The sequence below is a fragment of the Ictidomys tridecemlineatus genome, chromosome 4 (genome assembly GCF_052094955.1).
Source record: "Ictidomys tridecemlineatus isolate mIctTri1 chromosome 4, mIctTri1.hap1, whole genome shotgun sequence".
Lineage (NCBI taxonomy): Eukaryota > Metazoa > Chordata > Mammalia > Rodentia > Sciuridae > Ictidomys > Ictidomys tridecemlineatus.
The window spans coordinates 15,941,237-15,969,105 of NC_135480.1; the positions used below are offsets into that span (position 1 = coordinate 15,941,237).

General features: G+C 32.9%; 3 protein-coding genes and 1 pseudogene across 3 annotated transcripts; 1 reads left to right on the forward strand and 3 right to left on the reverse strand.

Moving 5' to 3' along the window:
• Nucleotides 1-123: 123 nt before the first annotated feature.
• Nucleotides 124-1,065, reverse strand: LOC101959355 (olfactory receptor 8K5-like). The gene has a single exon (XM_013361261.3). It carries the CDS (start codon nt 1,063-1,065, stop codon nt 124-126), a length of 942 nt encoding a protein of 313 aa, XP_013216715.2.
• A 9,791-nt stretch (nt 1,066-10,856) lies between these two features.
• LOC101959641 (olfactory receptor 8K5) lies at nt 10,857-11,798 on the reverse strand. Its single transcript, XM_005331701.2, has one exon. It carries the CDS (start codon nt 11,796-11,798, stop codon nt 10,857-10,859), a length of 942 nt encoding a protein of 313 aa, XP_005331758.2.
• An 8,889-nt stretch (nt 11,799-20,687) lies between these two features.
• Nucleotides 20,688-21,626, forward strand: Or5j2 (olfactory receptor family 5 subfamily J member 2). The gene has a single exon (XM_005331702.3). The coding sequence runs from the start codon at nt 20,688-20,690 to the stop codon at nt 21,624-21,626; it is 939 nt and encodes a 312-aa protein (XP_005331759.3).
• Nucleotides 21,627-22,826: 1,200 nt separating this feature from the next.
• LOC144376630 (olfactory receptor 8K3-like) lies at nt 22,827-26,874 on the reverse strand (annotated as a pseudogene).
• Nucleotides 26,875-27,869: the final 995 nt, after the last annotated feature.

Here is a 27,869-nt window from a genome sequence, read left to right on the forward strand (position 1 = left end):
ATAATATATGTTATAATTCGACTTTGCTTTGGGGATAAATGGAATCCAATTATTTCATGAGAGGCATTGTTATGTGATGAGTGCCTTTTTGTGCTTTATTATAAAAATATTCCACAGTGAGCATCAAAAACACACCTTGAAATGATTTTTGAGTACCCTCTGGAAGGCATTATTCACTTCTTTGTTCCTTAGACTATAGATCAAGGGGTTAAGCATTGGGATAACTAATGTGTAAAATACAGAGGCCAGTTTATCAGTTTCATAGGAGTGGCTGGACTTGGGCTGCACATACATAAAAAGTAGAGACCCATAGAACACCACCACCACTGTGAGATGAGAGCCACACGTGGAGAAAGCTTTTTTCCTGCCTTCTGCAGAATGCATTCGAAATATGGCTAGCAAAATCAGAAGGTAGGATACTAGGACTACCAGGAGGGAGGAGATCAAATTAAATGCTGAAAATAGTATTGTCAACAATTCTGTTTCCTGTGCATCTGAGCAGATCATAGGTAACAATGGAACAACATCACAGTAGAAATGACTGATAACCTTAGAGCCACAGAAGGTCGATGTGAAATACTTTACAGGGAACAAGAGAGCCTGAAAGGTGCTGTAGAGGTATGTGATGCCCACCAACACATGACAGAGTCTCTGAGACATGATGACGTTGTAGAGCAGAGGGTTGCAGATGGCCACGTATCGGTCGTAGGCCATGACAGACAAAATGGAAAGTTCACTGATGATGAACAAAATGAAACAAGCCATCTGGGTGGCACATGCATAGAAGGAAATGGTATTTTGATCCACAAAAAAATTCACCATCATCTTGGGACAAATGACAGTGGAATTGCCAAGGTCAATGAAAGCCAGATGTCTAATAAAAAAATACATAGGTGTGTGCAGATGGGAGTCCAGCTTGGTCAGAATGATCATGCCTAGGTTGCCCATCACTGTGAGTGTGTAGATGAGGAGGAAGACCCCAAAGAGGGGAAGCTGCAGCTCAGGCCGCCTGGAGACTCCCGTCAGAATGAATTCAGTCAGCAGTGTTGCATTCTGTTGGCCCATTTAGTCCAGGTTTCTTCTTCCTTCCTGGAAACAAGACAGTTTATTCACTTCTTTTAGTGAGTGTCACCTAAAATAATTATAATCCTTATATAAAGAACGGGGATATTTATTCATACTATGGGAAAGAAAAATTATTTCTGTGTGTAACATCCAAATAAGCACAAATAATAGAAACTTCTACCGCCCCAGAGAAGCAATTCCTTTGGAACACATACATATTATAACATAAATTAAACACCCGAAACAGTGATATTTGGAGCATAGCATTTGAAAACAGAGTCAGATCAGTACTGATGAAGAAAGATTCAACTATTTTCTTCTAGAAAATGACCCCAAAATGTTTTTTTTAGTAAACACTCATTTTTTCTCAGAGTTTTCATGAAATTTTTATATTGCTAAAAAGAGAGGGAGAGCCAAGATGAGCGTCATAGTCCTTAAATTTTGGGACTCCATGTCTGTACTTCCAAGTCCTGGAGAAGGCCTAGAAATGCACTTACAAAATGTTATTTCTGTGTGAAAGTTGGAAATGTAAGGGAATGAGCCATGACCATTCATTTCACTTTCTCTTTAAATTCCAACAGCTTCTGCATGGCTCTTCCATTAATACGGCAGAACATTGGTGAGGTCCAACTAAGGAAAGACGGAGTTAATTAAAATATATTTGAGACTCACTCGGTATAGTTATGTGGTTCCAAGTCAATAATACTTTTTATTGAATAATCTTTCCCATTATGACATAATAATAGCTCTAATGAATACACCTCCTACTCAGTATCTGAAAACTGTCTGCAGTTTCATTAACAGAATTATTATAAATGATTATGTATTCCATGATACTTTTGACATTTAGTTTACTGAAAATTGGTATTTTAAAATTATTTTTTATATTCTATATTTACATTCATTTCTCAACTTGCAGGTATGTTTTTATTTCCTTTTTGAAAAGTAAAGCTCCAAATTTGATTAAACTTAAATAATCATATGATCTGTACCTATTCCTGTGAAAATATCTGGCTTATATTATTGATAGATTTCAAGAATTTAATTCAATATATGACTTTCATTAATATAACACCATAGAAATGCAAAAATAGATGATTTATATTATTCAACAACTTTGAATTTTCCTTTCCATCTGGTTTGCTTCCTTGAATATAATTTGGAGACTGCTCATTGCACACACACACATGAAGTATTTACTTGAACATTTATTCAGTATTTACTACTGTCAAATTTCCTAGAATTTCATGAAGCATTATTTACAAAGAACTTTGCTGTGCATTTCAAATATTTCGGTGATAATTATGTCATTAATTTTATATATTTACATGAAGGGTCAGTAAAATACACTCTGCTTAAAAGTAATGCCTGATTTATTGGTTTTGACTGATTGTCTTGGATTCCCTTCCTACCACCTTCACTTTTGCTGCAGAGAAAAACTTGGAACTCTCTAAGCATCTGTTTTAATTGGACAAGTGACTGGAGTTAAAAATAAATCAGTGAAATAAAATGCAGGAGAGAGTTATTATGTAATCATATGGCAACTTTACCTTTTTCAGCTTTGAGGCAGTAACTTCTGGGAGCTCACCACGATGCTCAAACCCACAGCTTGGAGCAGATACGGTGAAGAGCTAATGTGTATCTATTGCAGCAGTTTTCGGAACTGGTCACTATAGGTGCCCCTTTGGCTTTCTGATTCAAGAACTTAGGACTGGAGAGGAGGGTGATGCTACAGGGTGATCACTGAACTGTGTCTAATCCTTCTTCCAGGATGAAGTAGTCTGTTGTTGTCTCCATTAAGGTCCACTCTTGTTTCAGGTCCACTCTTTGTCCACGGATATGAATTATACACAACTTTATTCTGAATATGAAATTGTGTGAGACTTGTTGTCATAGGGTTTTAAGATAGAAGATACCATGCCGTGGATGGAGAATGGATTCAGAATTCCTGTTATCAATTCTACTACATTGAAATCTTCAGTGTATTGCTAAAAATTGCCATAGTTCTAAAATTTAGAATAGTTCATGGATTTAGCACCCTAAAACACCATAGTGCTCCAGGGAAACCCAATTAGCAAAGATAATAATGATTTTTGTGGTATATTTGAAGCAATTGTCTGTCAATTGCCCCTATGAGTGTCTATGTCTATGAGATATTATCCATGTGAACAAGGTCAAAGACAATTCTTTTCCACTCACCTTTACTGAAGAATCAATTTGTTTTGTTCTCATATTATGCATCTCTTTTTCCTAGGTGGGAGAAATTTATGGTTTTCCCTCCCTCTCTAGGATGCTCCCTGTGGAAGTATCATCTAATTCATGCAGATCATTATGCCCGAATCTTTGGAGAGACTTAAAAATCTGCCTTGATATGTCTTATAATTATCCAGGGATCCCTACATTTTCTCTAGTGAGAAAAGGTATGGGACAACTCATGCAAAGGAACAAAACCAGATCTGTACAATTCTTTAGAGGCCTATATGACCTAAAGGCACAGAATTACACACAATGAGTTAACATTTAAGGTAGCAGTTCACAAGCTCAGAAAATACTATGTAGTTGTAGAGTGATTGTAGTAGCACACTGCTTTAAAATAACTGAAATGGAACTGCAATATCCAACCACTGTTGGATAATATTCCATGTCTCCTAAACAAGGAACAAACTACTGTCAATGGACACCATCTCCAATTATTTGTATGAATGTCCTTTTCTTTTATGATTTCTGTATTAAGAAAAAAATTACATATATAGAAACAGGGAACTGAAGTGTACAGATTAATGAATCTTTTCAAAAATATTTTCATTTATGCCTACACACTATTGCTTATATCAAGATAGAGAATATTTTCAATATCAAAGGAAATTCTTTCATGCGTTGAACCTTGCTAGCTCACATCCTTCATTAGAAAATGTTTCTCATGCTTTAAGCCCCAAACAACATTTTCTCAGTTCCAGGCCACTGAACCCTCCCTACAGACTTTTCTTCTGGTCTTGAATTTCACAAATGTGGAATAGAAGTCTTGATTTGGTTTCTTTCACTCAGCGTATTGCTTTGAAATCCATCCATATTATGTTCACCTTATTGATACAGATCTTCCCATTGCTTTCCCAGTCTTCTATTGGTACTTAGTGAATTTGGGGTCTTTATGAAAAGTCTACTTTAAATGTTCTATGCAAGTATGTTTGTTGACATAAGCATACAATTTTCATGGCTGTAGATCCCAAAGTTGAATTACTGGATCCTTCTTCTAAGATCTTTAGAAGAAATGTGAGATTTTCATATTTATTCTAACACATTTTGTTACCAATAGCTATGAATCAAGGGATTATTTCCTATCACCACCAATAATTAGTGTTGAAAGACGTTTTACTTTTAATTTTCAATTTTAAAACTAGAAATAAGAATTGGCACAAAATGCTATCTCATTGTAATTTTATTTTTTACTTATGTGATAACTATTGATAAATGAACATCTTTCCATATCACCATGTTGGTTATTCATTTATCTGCATTTATAAATTATATTTCTAAACTTTAGTCCATTTTTAAATAGGGTTGGAATTCTTTAATGCTATGTTTATATGTGTTTTAGATTAAAATAGTTGTCTAGATTTTATTCTAGATGTCATTTTTCTGTTCATATTTATTTCTCTTTTTCATCATCCTTCAATGCTATATAGCATAGCTATTGTGTCACCAGTATCAGAGAAAATAGCCTCACACCCATGACTTCCTCATACAGAAGATAAATTTTGATGCATGGCATGGGGGAGGTAGGAGAAGCCAGAAATTTAATGAATCCATATGCCAAGGTCCAAGTTCACAGAACCTTCCCAAGAATAGAAGGATTCTGAAGAAATAAGAACCAGGCTCTGTTCTCACATAAAGCCTTGATTCAATTGTCTTGTACATTTGTGCATCATGAAATTATGGATTCTATCTTGGATATTGTAATTTTTTTTGAAAAGTCTGAATGTTGGTATCTTACCCTAAGAGGAATTTTGGTTTCTTTTTGTTTAGTGAGTTTAAGTGATAATTAGTATAATTTGACTCAAAAATGTGAACTCTGAGCTACAGGTTGCAATATAAATATCCGTTCATATTTAACTTTCTCTGTACTGTTGCATCTGCACTCATCTGCACATTTCACAGTTAACAAATTAGAGTTTGAACACAGAACATGTATTTTCATCATTCTGATTATCTTTTCTGGGATGTATTCAAATTTTCCTTGGGCTGTGTTTGTTACAAACTTTGTTTCATGTTCATTAGTTCTGAAAGACTGGAGTTTATATAAGATTGCTATCAAGTTGTCAAGACTAGGCATTCCCTCAAACTACAAGAAATAAAACTGAGAAAATTACTCATTCATTTAATGTGAAATGCATTTCGCAACCTGCCTGTAGTAAGTTCAAGCTATTTTTCTATGGTATTGTTTAAAACTGGTGGGGTAGTTTGTCTTATCATCACTTATTTGATACTTACCAGAAAGATCAGAAAGTCATATCTTTCTTTTCATTTTTAACATCTTTGTCCAGATGATAAAAAATCATATTTGGTGTATTATCACTGCTGTAAACATTGTCACACGTTATCTTCGACTTACCACTTTTATTACAAAGTCTTAGTACATTCTTATTTTTTATTTCATCTCCTGAAATAATTTATTTCACATATACCTTACAAATTTTGTAATTTTTAACCCATTTTTCTTTCTCTCTGTACTTGACATGTGCTGGTTTCTATTGTCTTGTGTTCAAACTTACTATTTTTCTCTGGGCACTGTCAAATCTGCTCTTAAAAAACTAAACAATGGAAATTATTTTTTGCCAACAGTACGGTTAGCCCTAACAATCCATGTTTTCCTTATCATTTCTATGTCTCTTTCTAATAATCCCTGTTTACATTGAAGTCCTTTGAAGTAAGTGTTTTAAAGTTCTTTTCTGCTAAATCTACCATTTCTAATATGATAGTTTTACTTCTGGTAATTGATTTTTCTTACAATTATGGGTAATATTTTCCTACTTTTCCAACATTAGTTGAAATAAGTACTTATTTGGATGCTGGACATCACAAACATTTTAATATGAAGTGTCAGAATCATTTTGCTCTAGTGTTTAGCAGACAGTTGGTTTACTTATACTCATGCTAATCCTTTTGAAGTTTAGTGTTGCTATCTACAAGAGTGGAGCTTGATTCACTCTTTTCTCTGAGGCCTTTTCTTCTCCCTTCTGCTGTCCTCATTGAATGCACTTGGAACACAGTGACTGTGTTCCCTAGGGTTTTGTAGTTCCCATCATACAGATTCTTGATAGTTTTTCTTTCCTTACAGTTGATGTTATTTTGACCTTACGGAGTCTCATATTAATAAGTGCAGTTTAAGGGCCATGAAAAGTGTAAAAAAGTTCCATGTTGATTTCTTAATCACTTTCTCCACTGAAATAGTCAGGTCCATATTTTCTGGGCACTTCAGAACACTTCAAGATGATTTTTGGTTTTTATCTCAGCATGACCATTGTGTTCTTCTGTGCCACCACCATGCCAGATCAGGATCAAATTATTGTGTCCCTTCCCCACCATGGCCTAGCACTGTGCCGACAATCATCAAACATCTTAAAATGCATGTTACATATATATTCTCCCAATTTTCCATTGTTTTTGGCAGCAGATAATGTTATTCCTTCCCTCCCATGTTTTACAATATCAATTTTAATGTACATCTTTTAAAAATTTTAGTTCACATTTCTAGATATTCTAATACAAGTGTTTTGGGGAGTATATTGTTCACTTCCTTTCAAGACTGAAGAAACCAAAATAAGAGTAACTGAGGTATTTTCAGGGTTCTAGAATGAGAGAGTCTTGCTCATCAACCCCTCCATGATGGGAACTGAGGCTGCCCGGCTAAGTGGAAGTCATCATTTCATGACAGGAACTTGCCCACTCAAACAATGGCTAGTTCCTCAGAGCCAGACTTGATGTGATTATCAATCAGGTCACTTTTTGATGAAGGGTGCCTGACTATGCATAATTTTTGCCCCTGTTTTCTGTTCGTGCCCCATATTAACTGGAATCTCTTATCACCATCTTGAAGACAGGGCTTAGGACACTGGGACCCTGTTTCTTCACCATAATGTCACACTGAGTAATATCAGTATCAACACTACTTGTCCCTGATTGGACTCTCCAGGTGGCAGGTGGCCCAATCTGGTCTGCTGGGATTGCCAGAGTCAAGCCTCTGGTTAAGAACTCTGATAATATCTACTCCTGCTCATTTTGTTTTCCATTTGTACAGATATCTTTCTTTCTCCCCTTACAATCTTGTATGTTCTTGAAAGTGAAGTTCTTGGTTTTTTAATAAGGTCTTTTTTTGTTGTTTTTGCTAAGATTTTACTTTGGAATCTCAGTGTAGTTTAAATTTGCATTTCTCTAATTGCTAAAGATACTGAACATTTTTTCATTTATGTTTTTCAACCATTCATATTTATTCTTCTGTGAAGTATATATTCAATACCTTTGCCCACTTAACGACTGGGTTATTTATTTTTCTAGTGTTAATTTTTTTTTAGTTCTTTATATAACCTGGAGATTAATGCTTTATCTGAAGTACAGGTGGTAAAGATTTTCTCCCATTCTGTAAGCTCTCTGTTCATGGTGCTTAATTGTTTCCTCCACTGCAAAAAAGTTTGTTACCATCCCATTTACTGATTCTTCATTTTAATTGTACTTTAGGAGTCTTATTGAGAAAGTTGATTCCTAAATCAACATGTTGGAAAGTTGGGCCTACTTTTTCTTCTAGTAAGTGCAGAGACTCTGGACTAATGCCTAGATCCTTTATCCACCTAGAGATGAGTTTTATGCACCTGATTTACTCCTCAGCTTATACTCAAAGAACTTAAAATCAGCATACTAGAGTGATGCAGCAACATCAATATTTATAGCAGTTCAACTCTTAATAGCCAAGCTATGGAAATAATATGTGTCCTTCAACTGATGAATGGGTAAAGAAAGTGTGGCATATATACACAACAAAATATCACTCAGCCATAAAAAGAATGAAATAATGGCACTTTCCAGCAAATGGTTGGAACTAGAGAATAAATACCATAATAAGTGAAATAAGCCAGTCCCCAAAAAAACCAATGGCTGGATATTCTGTCTGCTGTATAGATACTAATCCAAAACAAGGAAGGGTGTGGAAGAGAATAATGTAAATCAATTGGATTAAACAAAGGGGAACTAAGGGAAGGGAATGGGAAGAGGAGTAGGAAGGACAATAGAATTAACCGCAAACATGACCAGGGTAACTTGGCATTATGTACAACCACAAGAATGGGATCCTAAATAGAATAAGTTATACTCTATGTGTACATAATTTGTCAAAATACATTCTACAGTCATATGTAACTAAAAAGAACAAAAATAGTAATAAAAAAGACTTTACTTTGAATTTTCCCAAAAGAACTATTTAGAAATAAAAAAGTTAAAGAAAAATATAAAATTCATTAATTACAAGTTTTTTGAAACATGATTTCTAAAAATCACGTACAGAAATTTTGTTTGAAGAAAATATACATCAAAAAGTGAAGAATTCATATAAAAGCTGTCATTTATCACTGAAAAAGTATGTGTATGTAAGTATTATATAATTTATATGTACATATAGTAAATGTTAAAAATCTGCTCTGGGAGGTCAGAAGGAAGATGTCAAGAACAACAAAAATATTTTTTCAGAGGCTGATTACCACAATTACTTTAAAACTACATAAAAGTTAAGCCTACTTGCGTATTTAAAATTTATGGTAATATTTAATTGTTATAACCAAAATACCTGTTATCTACCACATAAAGGTAAACAGGTTTATTTTGTCTCATGGCTTCATCGGTTTTAATTCATGGTCAGTGGCTGTATTACTCTGGGGAGAGACGGGGCCAGGGACAAGATACCATCCCTAAGAGCATGTCAATGACCATATTTCTCCATCTAGATCCCACCTTCCACTAGTTCATTCATCCATCCCAGAATTAATCTACACTGATGAGCTCAGAGCCCTCATGATCCAATTGCTTCCAAAAGCTCCTCCAATGAACATTGCTGAATGGGGGACAAAGTCTTTTGACACTAAGCATTTGCTGGACATTTCATATCCAGACAAATAATACAAGGTACATAATACCTTTCAAATTGCCTACAGATACAATATAGTTCAATATGAAAAAGAGAAAAAAGGAATGCACTATCTGATTTGGATTAAAGACATGCTTAGTAAACTTAGTATTATCTACACACACATACACACACACACACACACACAAAAAAAAAAACTTGTGGATGTCACCTCAACCATTATTTTAAGACTATCAATGTTAGAAACACAGAGTAGAGGTCTATAGGCAGAATAAGATCCTCATGAACAAAATATATTCATAACATTTCAGTGTTTCCTAAGAAGTATATTTTAAGGGTTACTCAAAACAAATAAATTAATCCATTGCACTACCCTATCATTATTTACTGGATAGTTAAGATAGCTTACATTTAAAAAGTAATTATGGATGGATGTTTAATATTGAGTTGTATTAATTGTTTTCCGGTTATTTTGAAAAACTTTGTTTCTTTCTCTCTTGTTCTTTTTATTTGTTGATATTTTATAGTGATGTTTTGATTCCTGTCTCTTTATCTCTTGTGAGTCTATTAGAATTTTTTGATTTGCATTTACGAGATTTAAATAAAATGTGTTGTTATGCTAGTCTATTTAGCTACAGCAACCTAACTTCTCTTACGTATAAAAACTCTGCAGTTCTAATCATCTTACACCCACATGCATGATTTATGGTTTTGATGTCACAGTTGTTGTTGTTATACAGTTCTCTTTACTGATGCTTTCAGAATTTTTCACCTTTTATTCTTTTTTAAAAAGAAATCCTCTTCAGTTATATATAATACCAGGATCACAGAGCAGGAAACACAACCCATTCCAATTCAGTCCCAAGCATGACTCACCTCCACATATATCCCCCTCATTCCACCCATCACACTTCAATGCATTCACAGTTTACTTTTTAAAATTTAGTGTCCTACGGATATGCTTGATGCCAAGACCCACTGTGCCACATCCATGCATGCACATATGAGAGTTCAGTCAGCTTTATTCCATTGCTCTTCCCTTTTCCTGCCACTGTTTTTCTCCTCAAGCCCCTTCATCGACTCTACCAATATATCCTTCATTTTGATGAAATTTCCTCTCATTTTTTTAAGAATATTTCACTTTAAAAAAGCTTTTCTGTTTCTGATTGTTTCATTATATTGTGTCCTTTTTAACTCATTTTTGAGCTCCCTGTACCTGTACTTTAGACCAAAGAGGTCTAACAGTTATATAGAGAATTTTGCATCCAAGAAAAAAAGAATACATATTCTTCCTTAGAACCATGTCCACATTACATTATATCATAGGACACAAAATATTTTTAAAAGTTTAAATTAAATCAATAAAATTCATAGTTGAATTACAAAATAAAAAATAAACAAAATTGACATGCCCTTAGGTAGACTAACATAAAAGAAGATTTAAATAAATAAAATCAGAAGTGGAGATATGTCAACTATATAAAATGATCACCTCATTATGTCTGAGTATATCAAAATCTTCTTATTGCAGATCTTAAATTAATAAAATAAAGAAACATTTAAAAATAATGTTTTCTTCCTCATGGTTTATTTTGACATGATTCCATAATGAATTTTATTTTTTAAATTTATTTTTATTTTTTAATTTTTTTCATAATGAATTTTAAATAAAATGCTTACACTGATTCTTAAAAACCCTGTGGAAAGCATTTTTTACCTCTTTGTTCCTTAAGCTGTAGATTAAGGGGTTAAGCATGGGAATCACCAAAGTGTAAAACACAGAGGCTATTTTATCAGTCTCAAAAGAGTGAGAGGATTTAGGTTGCAAGTATATAAAAAAGAGAGATCCATAGAACACTACCACCACTGTCAGATGAGAACCACATGTGGAGAAACCTTTTTTTCTGCCTTCTGCAGAATGCATTCTGCATATGACTAGCAGAATCAGAAGGTAGGACACTAGGACAACTAGGAGGGATGAGATCATGTTAAATGCTGAAAATAGTATGATCAACAATTGTATTTCCTGTGCATTTGAGCAGAGCATAGGTAACAAAGGAACATCATCACAGTAGAAATGACTGATGATCTTAGAGCCACAGAAGTTCAATGTAAAAATCTTAATAGTGAAAAAGAGAGCCTGAAAGGTGCTATAGAGGTATGGAATGCCCACCAGCACATGACAGAGTCTCTGAGACATGGTAACATTGTAGAGCAAAGGGTTGCAAATGGCCACATAGCGGTCGTAAGCCATAGCGGACAAGATGAAAAATTCACTGATAATGAACACAAGGAAGAAAGCCAACTGTGTAGCACATGCATAGAAGGAAATGATATTTTGATCCACAAAAAAATTCACCATCATCTTGGGACAAATGACAGTGGAATTGCCAAGGTCAATGAAAGCCAGATGTCTGATAAAAAAATACATAGGTGTGTGCAGGCGGGAGTCCAGCTTGGTCAGAATGATCATGCCTAGGTTGCCCATCACTGTGAGTGTGTAGATGAGGAGGAAGACCCCAAAGAGGGGAAGCTGCAGCTCAGGCCGCCGGGAGACTCCTGCCAGAATAAATTCGGTCAGCACTGTATGGTTCTGTTGGCCCATTTGGTCCAGTTTTCCCTTCTGGGAGGAAAGAGAGAGTTTTATCCACTTTTATTTTTTTTAATCTCATCTAAAATAGCAATAATATTTATAGGCTGTATAGGGAATTTAATCATAACCTTGGAAATAAAAATAGTTTATGTATCTAACACTTAAATTAGAATAAACAGTAGAATCTTCTAACTACCATGAGAACATATCCATTTGTACTATATTAAAAAATCAGCAGATTCACAATGTTTGGAACACATGCATTGAAACAAAACCATAGAGGTACTGATGATGAAAGATTCAATTTTATTTCATCCACAAAATGGATTCACAGTTTTTCTTTAGTTAACATTCATTTTTGTGTGAGAGTTTTTTGGAATTTTTATATTTTAAAGAGAAGGAAACAGCATAAACAGAATGGTATAAGTATTAGAGATCCACATCTGCAATTCAAAGGTTGTGCAGAAGACTCAGGGATACACTTCTAAATTTTATCTCCTTGTAAATATGAATGTAAGGGACTTAGCCATGACCAGTTCATCCCAATGCCTTCTTTTTGGCTCTTCCATTAATATGGCAGAGCATTGGTGGGGTCCAGCTAAGGGACCTGAGTTAATTACATTGTATTTGAGGGTTGGTGAGTTTAGGCATATCATTCAAAGTCAATAACATTTATCATTGAATAATCCTTTCATTATGATGAAATAATGGGTTCAAAGGACATGCCTACTATCCTGTATCTGAAAAGTGCCTGGAGTTTAAGTTAAAAAGTTTTTTTATATATATATTTCATGTATTTTGACCATCAGTTTATTTATAATCAATATTTTAGAATTGTTTTTCTACTCTGCAGGTAATCATATTCATTTTTAGCTTACACGTATGATTTTATTTCATTGTTGAAAAGGAAAGCCCCAATTAACATAAGCTTATTAAGAAAAAAAAAACAAAAAACGTGATCTGGAGCGATTCCTGCAAAGATATGTGGAATATATTATTCAAGGATTTCAAGTATTTAATTCATATATTTTTGTTTCCTTTAAGATAACATTGTAGAAATGCAGTAATATATCATTTATATTATTCAATTACTTTGAGTTTTCAGTTGCATATTTAATGCCATACTGTGGGTATCACAGAATTCATAAATCACATATACCACTTGAACATTTATTTCAGCAGTTATTACTGAATGTCAAATTTCCTGAAATTTCATAATTTAGATTTTATAAAGTATGCAACCATAGTTTTCAAATATTTCGGAGATAAATACCTTATCATTTATTTAATGAATTTATATGAAAATTTAGAAAAACAGAACTGCTCTGATTAAAAATCATGCAGCTGATTTAGCCTAATTCTCTTGGATTGTCAACCTGCTGACGTTAATTTTTCCTCAATGAAACCCTGAAATGCTGAAATGCTGAAAGCATGCTTTTAAATTTTAATTAATTAATTAATTAATTTTTGGTACTGAGATTTGAGCCCACAGTTGCTTAACCTGAGCCCACTGAGCCTCATTCCCAGATCTTAGTATTTTATTTATTTATATATTTTATTTTGATATGGGGTCTTGCTAGGTTGCTTAGGATCTTGCTAAACTGCTGAGCCTGGGTGTATAGGTCTGCCATCATAATTTTTGATTGAAGGAATTACTGAAGTTAGAAAATATCAGTCATAAAATGCAGAAAAGAGTTATTATGTTATAAAATGTCAGCTTTATCTTTTTCAGCTATAATCTAAAGTCAACTTAGAGCTTCTGTGTCAGTTCTAGGAATTCTCACTTAGGATGCCCATTTAGCTTTCTGATTCAAGTACTGAGGAAAGAGGAGGAGGGTGATACTGGAGATCCCTGAACTGAGTCTATTCCTTCTTCCAGGATGAAGCTCTCTGTTGTCTCCACTGAGGCCCATTCTTGTTTCAGATCTACTCTTTGTTCACTAATATTACTTATATACCTACACAACTTTATTCTGAATGAGAAACTGTGTAAGACTTGTCATTGTGTTTTAAGATAGAAGATGGGATGCAGTGGATGGAGAAAGCATTCAGAATTCCTGTTACCAATTCTACCACCTTAAAATCTTCAGTGTATTGCTAAGAATTATTCTCTTGCAAATTGAGTGTACATGTCAGTTGTTATCTCTCACTCTGCTAATGTCTTGAATCTTACTCTGTCTGTTCTTTTGTGTGGAAAATAAGTGGTATTTTAACTTTTTGGCATAGTAAAATCAGAATTCTGTGCAGTTTGGTGGTTCCTGCACAACTCTATAACTCTTAAAAATTATTATAATATTTTCCATGTGTAATGATTTTTTTTCCAAGTGATCTATAGTAAGCAACCCATTAGGAAAATATAAAAAACTAAACATCTATAATTTTATACATACAAGTTTCCTGGAGAGAAAACTTAAACTATTCTCTTTCAAATATTGCATTAGCTCTATTTATCCTAAATAATATTTTCCCTTATCAAAGATTATATAAAATATGTTATAATTTGTTCAATATTTGCATGAAACTAAATGTAATTGGGTATCCCATACTTTATCTGCAAATCATTTTGAGAAATATAATTAATCAATAGATTAATATTTCTAATTAATAATCAGTTTTTCAAATATTTCTGACATTCTTTCGCTTCCAATTTCCAAATACTAATAGAAAAAAATAGGCCTAGGACACCTATTTGATACATAGGACTTAATTATTTAAAGCACCAGAGTACTCCAAGGAACCCCATTGCACAAAGGTGATAATGTTTTTTTGTTGTTTATTTGAGCAATCATTTGTCATTTGCCATAAAAGTGTCTATGGTCTATGAGAAATTACCAATACCCATGTAATCAAGATCAAAGACACTTCTTATCCACTTACCTTACTGAAGAATTGAAAATTATCTCAGTTTATACATCCTTTTGCTCTGGGTAGGAAGAATTTATAGTTTTTCTTCCAGAGATGATCCCAGAGGAATTACCATCTAATTGTGCAGAACATGATGCCCAAATCTTCTGAGAGGTTTAAAGATATGCTTTAATATGTCTAATAATTATCTAAGAATACTTACATCTTTCCCAGTGGGAAAAAGTATGGGAAAACTTAAAGAAAGTAACAAATTAGTAAAAGTATCTGTGTAATTCCATGGAGTCCTACATGATATAATGGTACTCTGTAACTCATGATGAGTCAACACTTAAATTAGCAGCTGACTAGCTCAGGAAATACTATAGTTGGATAGCCATTGCCATACCACGCTGCATTAAATCAGTTGCAATGCAATGATTTGTATTATATTCGTATGTAATATCCTATATATTCAAATGCTGTTGGATAATGTTCAGTATAACTTTTTTTTGTTGTTCAATATAATCTTAACAAGAGTAAAATCTACTGTTAGTGGACACCACATCTCTAATTACTTTCCATCAATGTCACTTTTATTTATGATTTCCCTATTAAGAAAAATGTATATATATATATATATATATATATATATATATATATGCAGAAACAGTGATAAATGAGTACTTTTCCATGTGCTTGTTGATTTTTCTATACTTTCTAAATTTCTGTCCTTTAGCCAATTTTGAATAAAAGTGTTTTTTTTTTTAATCTTTTGGATGTTTACAAGTTTTCTAGATCAATCTAAATCTTTGGATTTTATTCTGGAAATTATTTTGTGTTCATATTATGTTATCTTTTTCAGTATTGTTCTGTGCTACATAGCAAACCTATTGTAATACTGGTTGTGAGAGAAAACAGCCTCCCACCCACGATTTCCTCGTACAAAAGATGAATTTTGATGCATGGGATGGAGTAGGAGAAGCCAAAAATTTAATGAAGCCATACTCCAAGGTCCAGGTTCACAGAACACTCTCAAGAATATAAGTATTCTGGAGAAATAAGAACCAGGCTCTGTTCTGAAACAATGCCTTGACTTAATTGTTCAGTAGTTTTGTGTAATAAGAAACTATGGATTCTATCTTGAATATTGTGAGCTTTTTGTGGAGAAATCTTAATTTTTATTTTGTTATTTTCTGTTTACTTTTTCATTTTTAAAGTTTAAGATAAAATTAGCATAATTTGACTCGAATTGTAAACTCTGATGTATAGGTGGCAATATAATCCCCTCATATTTAGCTTTCTCTGGGCTCCTGGGTTTACCCAACCTTACACATTTCACAGTCAACCAATTATAATTTGCACATAGAACTTCTATTTTCCTTTGTCTGACTGAATATTTTTTGGCTTCCTCCAAATTGTCCACGGGGTGCCGCAAACTCTGCATCTCATTCATTTCTTCAGAATGGCTGGATTTTATAAGAGATTGCTCTGAAGTTGTCTAGGACTGGCCAATAGTAAAACTGAAAAAAAAAATCACTTGTTCCATTAAGGTTGAATGCCTTTCAGTATCTGCCTGATATTTATTTTTCTCTAATAATTACAAATTCTTTTTCTCAGATATTATTCCTTAATTTGACTGTTTGTCTTAATGTTAATTATATCATAATTACTAGAATGATTGGGAAGTCATTGTTTGTTTTCATTATTAAACTTTTTATTTGAATGATAAAATTTTTAGGTTAGTTTATTTCAATTTTAAACATATTGTTTCATATTCTGGATCACAAAATTTTATTGCAAAGTTTGAGTTGATCCCTATTTTTATTTTTCTGAACTGGTGTGTTTTACATATATCTATACAATTTTGAAATTTTTAGATCTTTTTTCTCTTTATACTTAAGGTAAGGATGGTTTCTATTGTTTTGTGCTCAAATTCAATATTTTTCCCTGCAATGTCAAATCCATCCTTAAAAAATGAACAATAATTTTTTTGTCAATATTACCCACCACTCTAATAATTAAGATTGTTTCTTTCTTATAATTTTTCTCTCGTTTAAATCCCTTTGGTTAGATTGACATCCTTGCAAATGTATATAGGTGTTTTAAAATCCTTTAGTCTAAATTCAGAATCTAATATGATGGTTTTATTTCTGGTAATTGGTTTTTCACATAGTTCTGGCTAACATTTTCCAACTTTTTCAACATACAAATACATACTTATTTGGATGCTAGATATCACAAACATTTTGTTGTTAAGACTCAGAATTGTTTTGTTCTTGTCATTTAGCAAAGAAATTATTTACTTGCAATCAGAGTAACCCTTTGAGATTTAGTGTTGAGATTTAAAACAGTGGGTCTTAGTTAACTGTTTCTTCTGAGGTCATTTCTTCTCCCTTCTGTTGTTCTCATTGAATGCACTTAGTACACTATGAGTCTCTAGAATTTAGTATTTCCCATCATAAAGGTTCTTGGTAATTTTTCTTTCCTTACAGTTAAAGTTACTTTGGACTTGTGGAGCCTCATATTAATAAGTGAAGTTTAGGGGTAATATGAAGTCTTAAAATTTCTGTGTTGACTTCTAATCACTTTCCTTGCCTAGTCTCTCCACTGATGCAGCTGGCAACATATATTCTGGGCACTTCAGCACACTTATACCTGATTTTCGTGTTAACATGACTTTTGTGTTCTTCTGTGCCACCACCATCCCATACTAGGATTAAGTAACTGTGTTTCTTCTCTAACATGGCATAGCACTGTGCTGACAATCATCAAATGTCTCAAAATGTATATTACATATATTTTCTCTAATATTTTAGTTTTTGTTGGCAGCAAAGTTGTGAAATCTGTGATTCCAGTCACAACATTGATCCTAGCCTTCAGATATGCAAATTGATTTCCACTATCAGTCTAATTTTTAGTCTTTTCCCCACTTACCCCATGGTTGTTATCCATTTTTCCCTGTTTGTTTTTAGTATCAATTTTAATACATATTTCTTGTTTATTCAGTTCACATTTCTAGTGTTTTGAGGGGTGTGTTAATTCTCATTGTTTCTACAAATGAATGTTCAATTTTTTATAACCCCTTTATTTCTAATGTGCAACATGGTATCTACTATATGCTATCCACTTGTAACTATTAGTTTGATGGACAGAATTATTCCAAACTCAGAAAGTTAAGCTAAAACAAGCAGACTGGAATCTCAGTTGGGTGACTGGTAACCCATAAACCATAAATTTGCTCATGTAATCATGCATATGTGTGCTTAAGTCTTTGTATTGCTTAAAAATCCTTGTTAATAGTAGTTTCTGATTCCCTTTCTCACCTCCATAAAGCAGCTTGTAGTTAACCTTGTTACAGTCAATCATTGTCACTCATGTGATGCTTACATCTGATGCAATTATTTTCAATAACTGTTTGTGTAATATTTACCAAATTCAAGAATTCTCACTTTTGCTCCATTTTTGTTTAAAATCTGTAATTGTTTTAGTTAATTATACACTATAGAGATACATATGATTCATGGGGAATTCCAAAGTCCCTTGAGAAATAGAATGGTTCCTGAAGTCTCCTTTGCTACTTCATATGATGCTCAATCTGTGATAGGGCCCATTAGAGGTTAATAATACATATAGAGAGGGCTAGCGACAGAGACACAGAAAAAGAGAAAGAGAGAGGGAGGGAGACATTGTAATTCCTTCTCTTAAAGAAAGAGAATGTCTTAAGTTATCTTGAGGTATCTTACTTGTTGTTTCTTGTGTTTTTTTTTTAATTAATGGCTGAAATTTATTCTTAATTATATAATCTGGAAATATCTTCCATTAGATATTTTAACAATATTTAATAACATTGCAGGACATATCATTATTAAATGGCATTAATTTTTAGCAAAGAATAAGAAACCAAAATGTGAAAATTTAAAATATTTAATTTAGGTAAGTTTACTTTGTAAAAGTATTTTTTTTTCTATTTGAATTACCTTGTAGTTGATAGGCTAGTCAGAAGCTTGCTTATATTTTATCTGATAGAATCATAGGATTATTAAGAATATTTGAAGTAATTCAATTTGATTGTGCATCACATCTTTCAATTCTACTTCCTAGGTAACCTTCAAAGGATAAAGTGTGCCTGGAATAAGAAATACCAATAAATTTTGAAATTTCAATTGGAAACTTCATGTCCTTAAATCTTCTTTGGAATGAAAAATATTTACATAAACTTTCTTTGAGAAAATTTAATTTAATTATTACTCTAAAGGATGAAACAGAAGATTAGAACAGCTGTCTAATTTTCAAGGTTTTCTACAGTAGCCACTGGTCACATATGCCTACTGATAACTTGGACAGGGGTTATCAATAATGGGAAATTAATTTTTGTTTAGCTTTAGTTCAGTTTCTATTTAATGTTCACAGGTATTTACTGGTTATTGTACTGGACAGTTTTAGATGTGGTTGACAGATATAATCAATTTGAATGTCAAAGTTTAACATTCGTTGAAGGGACTTGTATTTTGGTAAATAAACTAGAAACACAGAAGAGATCATAAAAACACAGGATGAGAATTTAAGGTAAAAAATTTAAACCAACAATTGGCATTTCCATTTAATTAAAAATTCAAATAAAATTAATTATATATCTAAAATTGGGAAAATTAATTGGTTAACTAAAAGGCTTCATATGTGATTTATACATATCCATTTGACAAGCTACTGCCCCAAACCATCTAGCTTTTATCTACCATATACCATATCTATCTGTAATCTAAGCACTTACTACATACCTAAAGAAACTCTTTGCTTATTTCCCATTTGCTTTTAAAAAATCCTGTGATGTAGTTATGATTATACCAAAAGTGAGAGAAGCTTAATGAATTCCCAGAGTAACAAAGTAACATATTTTAATTCCAGAATGAGTTAATGCCAACCAATTATCCTTCATGGCAATTAAAGTGCATTTGGTAAAATTCATTAATAAAACCTACAGAAGTAATACAATTTTAGTATTCTTTTTATGTTTTTATTTCTAAAATCATATCTTAATTATAAAATATTCTAGATTGTGAAAAACAGAGGTAAAGAGGCAGAAAAAAGAAGAAAGCTCTATTCTATTGTAGGCTTCTTGATTCTCATACAATATAAGACATTTGAATTAAAAGTGTTGAAAACTGAATTTGAATACATACTGAATTGAGAAAAGCTTCATGGTCATAAATATTTCTCATAAGAGCAATGACATGAAAAAGATTCAGACAAATAGCTGGTTACAGATATATACATTTAAATGTTTTATTTTTACATATGTGAGTACAGATTGTGTGTTTATAAAAGTAGTAAAATATGTAATATATTATACACATTTATATAATGAAAACTAAATGCCAATAATAACATATGAATTATGAGTTCCAAATAATATATGACATAAAAAGTCTTCCAAAACTGCGGTCATTGAAACAACACAGGAAATTTTGTGTTCAAGATTAGGTAGTTCTACTGAATGTCTCTGCAGGATGCTCACAGGAGAACATAGAAAGGGCATGAGATTTATGGTCTTTAAGAATTTCCGTCATCATCTTTGGAGCCAATATCTTGCCCTGTGATCTCTATTGATTCTCTTGTTAAATCATAGTACATTTGTGTATTAACCATATAGACATTAGTACAGATGATTTTACATCTTATTGTAATTAACTCTTTTTATATTCAAAACAAAGATTAAAAAGAGAATTTCAATTCAATTGGTAACCACCATTTATTCATCATCAGTGTCCTTCATGGGTATCATCTTCCTATAGTGACAGATATGTGAGGGAGAGATTGAAATTTTTGAGAGCCTAAATGCTTTTCATATATATTCTTGTGTAATTAAATCATAGCTATCACTAAAACAAAACAGAGATCGTAGAGTCAGGTTCTCCATATTGTAAATGAGATTTATATTAAAAAAATAAAACGTATTCATCTAAGGACACAAGTCTATGCTTCATTTTAAAGAACACCAGGTTCTTCCAGATATGTTCTAATCCCTTACCTCTTACATCTCAGATTTCCAGAAAAGGAATGGCTGAAGAGAATTTCACAGTTGTTACTGAGTTTATTCTTTGGGGATTGACAGATCGTGCTGAACTGAAAGTTGTGCTCTTTGTGTTGTTCCTGGTGATTTATGCAGTTACGTTGGTGGGGAATCTGGGCATGGTCATCTTAATCCAAATCACCCCAAAGCTCCAGACTCCTATGTACTTTTTCCTCAGCTGCCTTTCCTTTGTGGATGCCTGCTATTCTTCAGCCATTGCACCAAAACTGCTGATCAACTTCTTGGTCGTGAAGGAAACCATCTCCTTCTCAGCCTGCATGACACAGCATTTATTTTTTGGGGTGCTCATTACCACAGAAGGCTTCTTGCTGTCCGTGATGGCTTATGACCGTTACGTAGCCATTGTCAATCCTTTGCTTTACACTGCAGCCATGTCTAAGAGAAAGTGTGTGGTGCTGGTCATCGGGTCGTGTACAGGAGGAATAATCAATTCATTGACACACACAGTAAGCTTGGCAAGATTGTCCTTTTGTGGTCCCAATGTGGTGAATCACTTCTTCTGTGATGTTCCGCCATTGTTAAAGCTGTCATGTTCTGACACCTCCATGAATGAGTTTTTGCTCCTGACCTTCTCTGGAGTCATTGCCATGGGTACTTTCTTCATTGTGATCATCTCCTACATACTCATTGCCATTTCGATTCTGAGAATCCGCTCAGCATCAGGTAGACAGAAAGCCTTCTCCACCTGTGCCTCTCATCTCACTGCTGTGACCATATTTTATGGGACCTTAAGTTTCAGTTACATCCAGCCAAGCTCACAGTATTCTGTAGAACAGGAGAAGGTGGTATCTGTGTTCTACACACTAGTCATTCCCATGTTAAACCCATTGATTTACAGTCTCAGGAACAAGGAGGTCAAATATGCGGTGAAAAGGGCCACAGAAAGGAGACACTGCTCATGTTAATTTCAAAGCAATATCAACTCCACAACAGTCTACCAGCCTGTTTCCCTGACTAAGGTTCACATGAATACTATGAGCAGTTGAGCTTCTGATTCCATAAATCATTGTGCTGTAAATGTCCTTTGCTCACGGTAGGAGAAAAAGGATGCACAGTAGAATTGACTTAGTGCATGATTTTGTTTTAGAAAAATTAACTTGAAATTCAGCTCTTATGAGATATTAAGCCTCTGATAGTTAACAAGTCAATAACATATAGTCTTTTAACATTTAGAAAATTGTATAAATTCATTAATGTATGTGTGCTTTTAGAGATCTAATTCCATGATATTTTAATGTTTATTTTCTAAATTGTTTATCTGACACTTTGTGTTTAAAACTTTTATTGAATTCTAAAAACTGGCAGATTTCCATGTGAAATAAGTAGGAGGATATGAAATTGGGAGTTTCTACTTTGTAGCTATTTAAGCAAGTTTTTCAATTTTGGACACTCATGATCTAGCAAGCAAAAGTGAGTTGTATATGATATTATCACAATTCTCATTTCCATGTTTTCCTCCTACAATATGTACTTTAAAATATAGATTCATGTATGGAGTGACATAATTTTGAAGTAGGTAAAATTCTCTTTTCACCCTCCTCAAACATCTCTGTAAGAATCTCCTTCAATTTTTTCTAGATTATTTTTTTTAGAAATTCAAATCATTTAATAGATTTAGTATCTCTCATTAATATATGATTACAAATTCCAGTTCTGTAATAATGGATTACTGGTTGCAAAACTTCACAGATTCTCGTTGAATTAGGACCATATATTTGTTATTAAAAATGCTAAAAATAATATTGCATGGACTTTTTCATATTAAAATAAATTATGTTTTCCATAGTTGTCTATATTTTGGAGATTCTATTAGCCACTGATATCATAGGAGGAAATTTCAGGTATTTAAAACTATTGAAATTGTTTATCAAAGAATTAAACAAGTGTACATTTTGTTTCTCATATTTGACAGTGCAGACAAAAGCATTGCCAATCGTATGCAGGAAGGATGAAAAGACTTCAATAGCAAAGGCAATTTTTATCTTTCCCACCAAGAACAATACAAAAAACTATTGTAAATTTTATATTGTGTATAGAAGTAGGCTGATATAAAGTAATTTTGATTTTTATTTGTTTGGGATATAAGTCTAGTTCTAAAAATTCTTTCACACAGAATATCCATCTTCACTGAAAATAGTAATAAGGATGAGGAGGTAAGAATACAGGAGTATCACAAGAAATGGAAACAGATTAAACCCTGCTGAAATAAAAATAATTAATTCAATTTTATGTACATTTGAGCACAGCAACGATAACAAGGAGAGACTGTCACAGAAATGACTTATAATCTTGTTGCCACAAAAGAGTAAATTAATTTTGTATGGTGATTAGGAGAGAAAAAATATTTGCTGTAGAGATAAGGAATTGCTGCCAGCGTGTGACATATTCTTTGTGACATGATGACAGTGTAGAGCAGTGGGTTGCAGTGGTCCACATAGCAATCATAGGCCATGCAGACAGAATAAAAAGTTCACAAATGATGAACGCAAGAAAGCAAGCTAGCTGTGTGGCACATAGAAAATAAGATGTTATATTCTTATCTACAACAAAATTTACTAACATTTTGGGGCCCACAACTGTAGAATAACCAAGGTCAGTGAGAGCCAGGTATCTGAGAAAAAGGTACAGGGGTGTTTGCAGGTTATGGTCCACCTTGGTGAGGGTGATCATGCCCAAGTTGCCCAGCACTGTGACCACAAAGATGATGAGGAACAGTCCAAACAGTGGAGCCTGCAGCTCAAGGCACTATGTAATGCCCATCAGAATAAATGCACCACTGAGATATTGCGTTTCTCCATCGAGGATTGTTACAAAACCTATTTGGATACAGACATCAGCGAAGTCAAGACTTGGGGAATTTTTTAGTGTGTAAGCTTGTGTAAATGAGAAATATCCAAACTCCTAAATTTATGATATTTAAAATTAAGCACATTTTTACAAATAAAAAAATGTCTCAGTAGTACTATACACATGGACAGATTGGTGGTTCTATTTGGTCTGACTTTACTGTCAATGTCTATGGATATATTCTAGATATGTTCCTTGTCATAACTCTATGTTGGGTACAACTGGTACCCAATGGTTAGAGGGCAGTTAAATAGGTAAACATTTTACAATATCAAACATTCAGCCCAAATATTGTTAGGACTAATGTTGAGATACCTCAGTAAGATAGATCAGTAGATGGATACATAATTATATGTAAATAGAGATATATAAATATATTTTAAAAGTTGACACAAAATTAAATTTTGAGTTTATTATATTGAATATCATCATACTATTTTTTTCAGTGTAATGATTCCTTTTACTCAGTGCTTAATACATCAAATACACATATAAAGTAATTATTGGAAAAAATCAGTCTCTGTGGGAATTTAGTTATTGACTATAAACTTGATTGTTTCTTTAAATAATTTAAAGGGTAATTAGTAATTCCTTTGGGATTGATTTTTTTAAGCATTTTTCTAGAAGTTGATGAACCTTTATTTTTTTCATTTATTTATATGCAGTGGTGAGAATCGAACCCAGTGCCTCACACATGCTAGGCAAGCGCTCTCCCACTGAGCCAGAACCCCAGCATCTGATAATGGTTTTTAAAATTAGTGCATTATGGATATACATAAACTTAAGCTATTCATTGTTTTACATTTGTCTATTACATAATGTCTTCCTCAGTGGCATTTCTGCATTATCTATGATTATAAAGCACATTTAATTTGTGATACAAAATAGTATCAACCATGTATTGCAAAAATGCACAGAAACCTCTCCTACAATACAGGCCTATGAAAGCCTTTAGGCCTGTAAATTTTACAGCTTCAATATACTTATATTAGATAGGTGTCTAATATAGGTGTCTTCAACATACAGATATTATATAGGTGTCTGAATAAGAACATAGATCACAGTATGGATTACTTTACATGCTAAAACAAATCAGAATAGATATAATTATGTATCAATGTATATATCAATTATGTATCAATGCTATATTTTATTTAGAGTATATACAAACTAATATTGGGATAAGTAATATAAGTTACCTAAAACTTACATTTATACACAGACTATTATATGCTGCACACATATATATGTATAAATAAATAAATATATACATACAAATACATACATGTGTATGTATATATACACATGTATGTATATACACATGTGTACATACATGTGTATATACATATATATATGTTATATGTATGTATATATGTATACATACACACATAGACACACATATATACATATAAGATTTTTGAGAGGAAGGAATGGAAATTAAATGACTATGTATAAATAATCCCAAAGAGAAAAAAGAAGGTACTGAAATAAATAGAAATTATACTTATTACAATGAAAATTGCAGTAGCAGAAATCTCATGGTGAACCATAAGCAAACATAATACACAAATTTATCACATTAAATATAGAACTCATTATATGTACCTTGAACAAAATCAATTAAAATATTGCCTATAAAATTAAGACCTCTTGCTATCCTGCCCATACTGAATGCATATACATTTCCTATGTTAGAAATCTGAGGAGCTGAGGACATGGCCCAGTGGTAGAGTCCTTGCCTAGCATTTGTGAAGCCCTGCATTTAATCCCCAGCATCATCACCAGACACACACACACACACACACACACACACACACACACACACACACACTCACACACACCAAAAAGAGAAAGAAATCTGAGTATGTGTGTCAGATTATATTATTAGAAAAATATCTGCAGTATATACAAGAAAATAATATACAAAACTTGTTTTTCTTTCATTGGTTTGGTTTGGTTTCACAAGCATAAAAGGTTAAAAACAATAGTAAATTGCACATGGTAAGAACTATAGTTTTCCGATAAAATAACGAAAGATTAAAGTGTTTTTTCTTACTTGTTCTAGAGTATTGTGGAATGAAAAAAAAACCTGCTTTTTATATATTATTATTTTTCTTTATTACTGATCACTGCTGCTTTTAAAATTATACTCTAAAATATTCCACTTGATTTTTGTCACATTTCTCTGCAAATTTCAGAACCTTGAGTATTGTCCTATCAATATATAATCAGATACTTAAAGGATTCCTCTTAATAGTGTGTTTCACAACTGGATGAGGGGCAGAAGTTCCCTCTATATTATTCAAGATGTGAAGAAAAACTCTGACAGAATCAGACTTCTACATCTATTTACATAAACATTAAATACTAATATATTTTCAAATTCTCACAAAGAAAATCCTAGAGATATCAATAACTGTCGGGAAGGATATCCAAATGAGAGACTTAATCTCTTCAGGTTTTATAAGCCTGATTTTAAAAGAACAAAGTAAAATAAAACACCTTAGCTATGTTTCATTTGGTCTCAGTTTTGACCTCTGTGAGAGAGAAAGTATTCAAATAAAACTTAGAATTTCTAGTAGTACCATGATGATTTTTCAAGGATGCCTATGAAAATTTAGCTCACACCTCATGATAACATGAAAATATTAATTTAAGAATAAGGAAAGGACTTATTTCTGCTAAGACATTATTGAATGGTAAAAGCACAGAATATATAGTAAGAATTAATCATATTTTACTCTGGTCTTGACATCAATTAAATATTTGCAAATGTTACTGAAAACTTGTGAATATCTTGAAAACATAACATCACGTGAAACTTTTTTTTTAACCTGTAATGAAATATCCATCTTGGCTCCGTATATATGTATACATATACACAGAGTCATATGTTTCTTACATAGCTTAGTGAGAAAGTTTTATAGATTTTTTTTTAACCTTTTGAGACTTGAGACACCCTGAAGAAATGACAAGCAATTTGCTGATTATCCCTACATGAGCTTAAGAGAATTCCTAGAACTCATTCACTAATTGTCATAGACAAATTTATTCACAGGTGTAACAGTGAGGGTGTCTTGGAGAAACATAACCCATGTGCAGAGAGAGAGAGATAGAGAAGTCTTAATGAGAGAATGGCTCACACAATTATGGAGATTGAGAAATCCCATGAGTCACTGTGTGCAATTTAGAGGTACTGAAAAGCTTGTGTCTTATTCGTCACTTTTTCTTGGAAGGTGAAATGGCCAGACATTTTAGTATATTTTTACCATTTTGGAGAGTTATATCCTCGTATTTCTTGCCCATGTTACTTTGTCTAAAATTTACAAGTCAAACTATTTACATGTCTTTTATCATCCAGGAAAATCACTGGCTACCACCCATGAGTTGACATCTACTAAAATATCTGTCCATTTCTCCTTCCAAGAAAGAGGGCACTACCCAAAGTTCTTCATGCTGAGATGATTATACTTCACAGCTCTCTTTTAGGGTTGTTCCAGTAAGATGATGAAGTACTGTAGCTGCCCACCTTCAGGTGGTTAGAGAAATTGCTAAACCAGGCCTGAGTCATCTCTTCTACTAATCTTTCATAGAGGCCTCTCAGTGCGGCCAAAGGTGCAGCTGAGGAAACAAGTTAATGCACCAGAAGTGGAACCAAAAGTGTTTGGGATACTACATTTTTTCTCAAACTATGAAAAGTTGTACATTTTAATGGGTTGCCGTATAATATATACATTGCATAATGTTTAAATCTGATTGAACTTAACTCCTCAAACATCTATCAGTTCTATGTGGTAAAATATTTCATAATGATTTTTTCAAACATTTTGAAATATACAGTACATAATTAAAAATGTGAGCACAAATGAATTTTTACTTAAAAAAAGAAAAATAATAGTATTGATCTTGGTACAAAAGGAAACAGTGCTTTCAAAACTTTCTGAGTGAGCTATAAGAAAGCAAAAATTTCACTTTGAGTTGACTTTTGTTCAGGAAAAAAGACAGGAATCTTATTACATATGGACATCCATTTTTTTCCCAGCAACATTGTTTAAGAATGTTATCTTTTCTCCAAAGTATTGTTTTCACACCTTTGTGGAGTATCAGATGACTATATCTGTTTGGATTTGTTTCTGTGTCTTTTTTTAATGTCATTGATCTTCACGTCTGTTTTGTAGCCCTTTCCATGCTATTATAATTACTATCGTTCAACTTGAGATGGGTTTTTGTAAAACCTTTTGTTCCACTCTTTTTGCTCAGGATTGTTTTATTTATTCTGGTCTTTTATTCTTCTAAATTAG

Bases quoted from the DNA above. Each gene is read 5' to 3' on its own strand.
- LOC101959355 (XM_013361261.3), bottom strand. From the start codon at position 1,065: ATGGGCCAACAGAATGCAACACTGCTGACTGAATTCATTCTGACGGGA.
- Or5j2 (XM_005331702.3), top strand. From the start codon at position 20,688: ATGGCTGAAGAGAATTTCACAGTTGTTACTGAGTTTATTCTTTGGGGA.
- LOC101959641 (XM_005331701.2), bottom strand. From the start codon at position 11,798: ATGGGCCAACAGAACCATACAGTGCTGACCGAATTTATTCTGGCAGGA.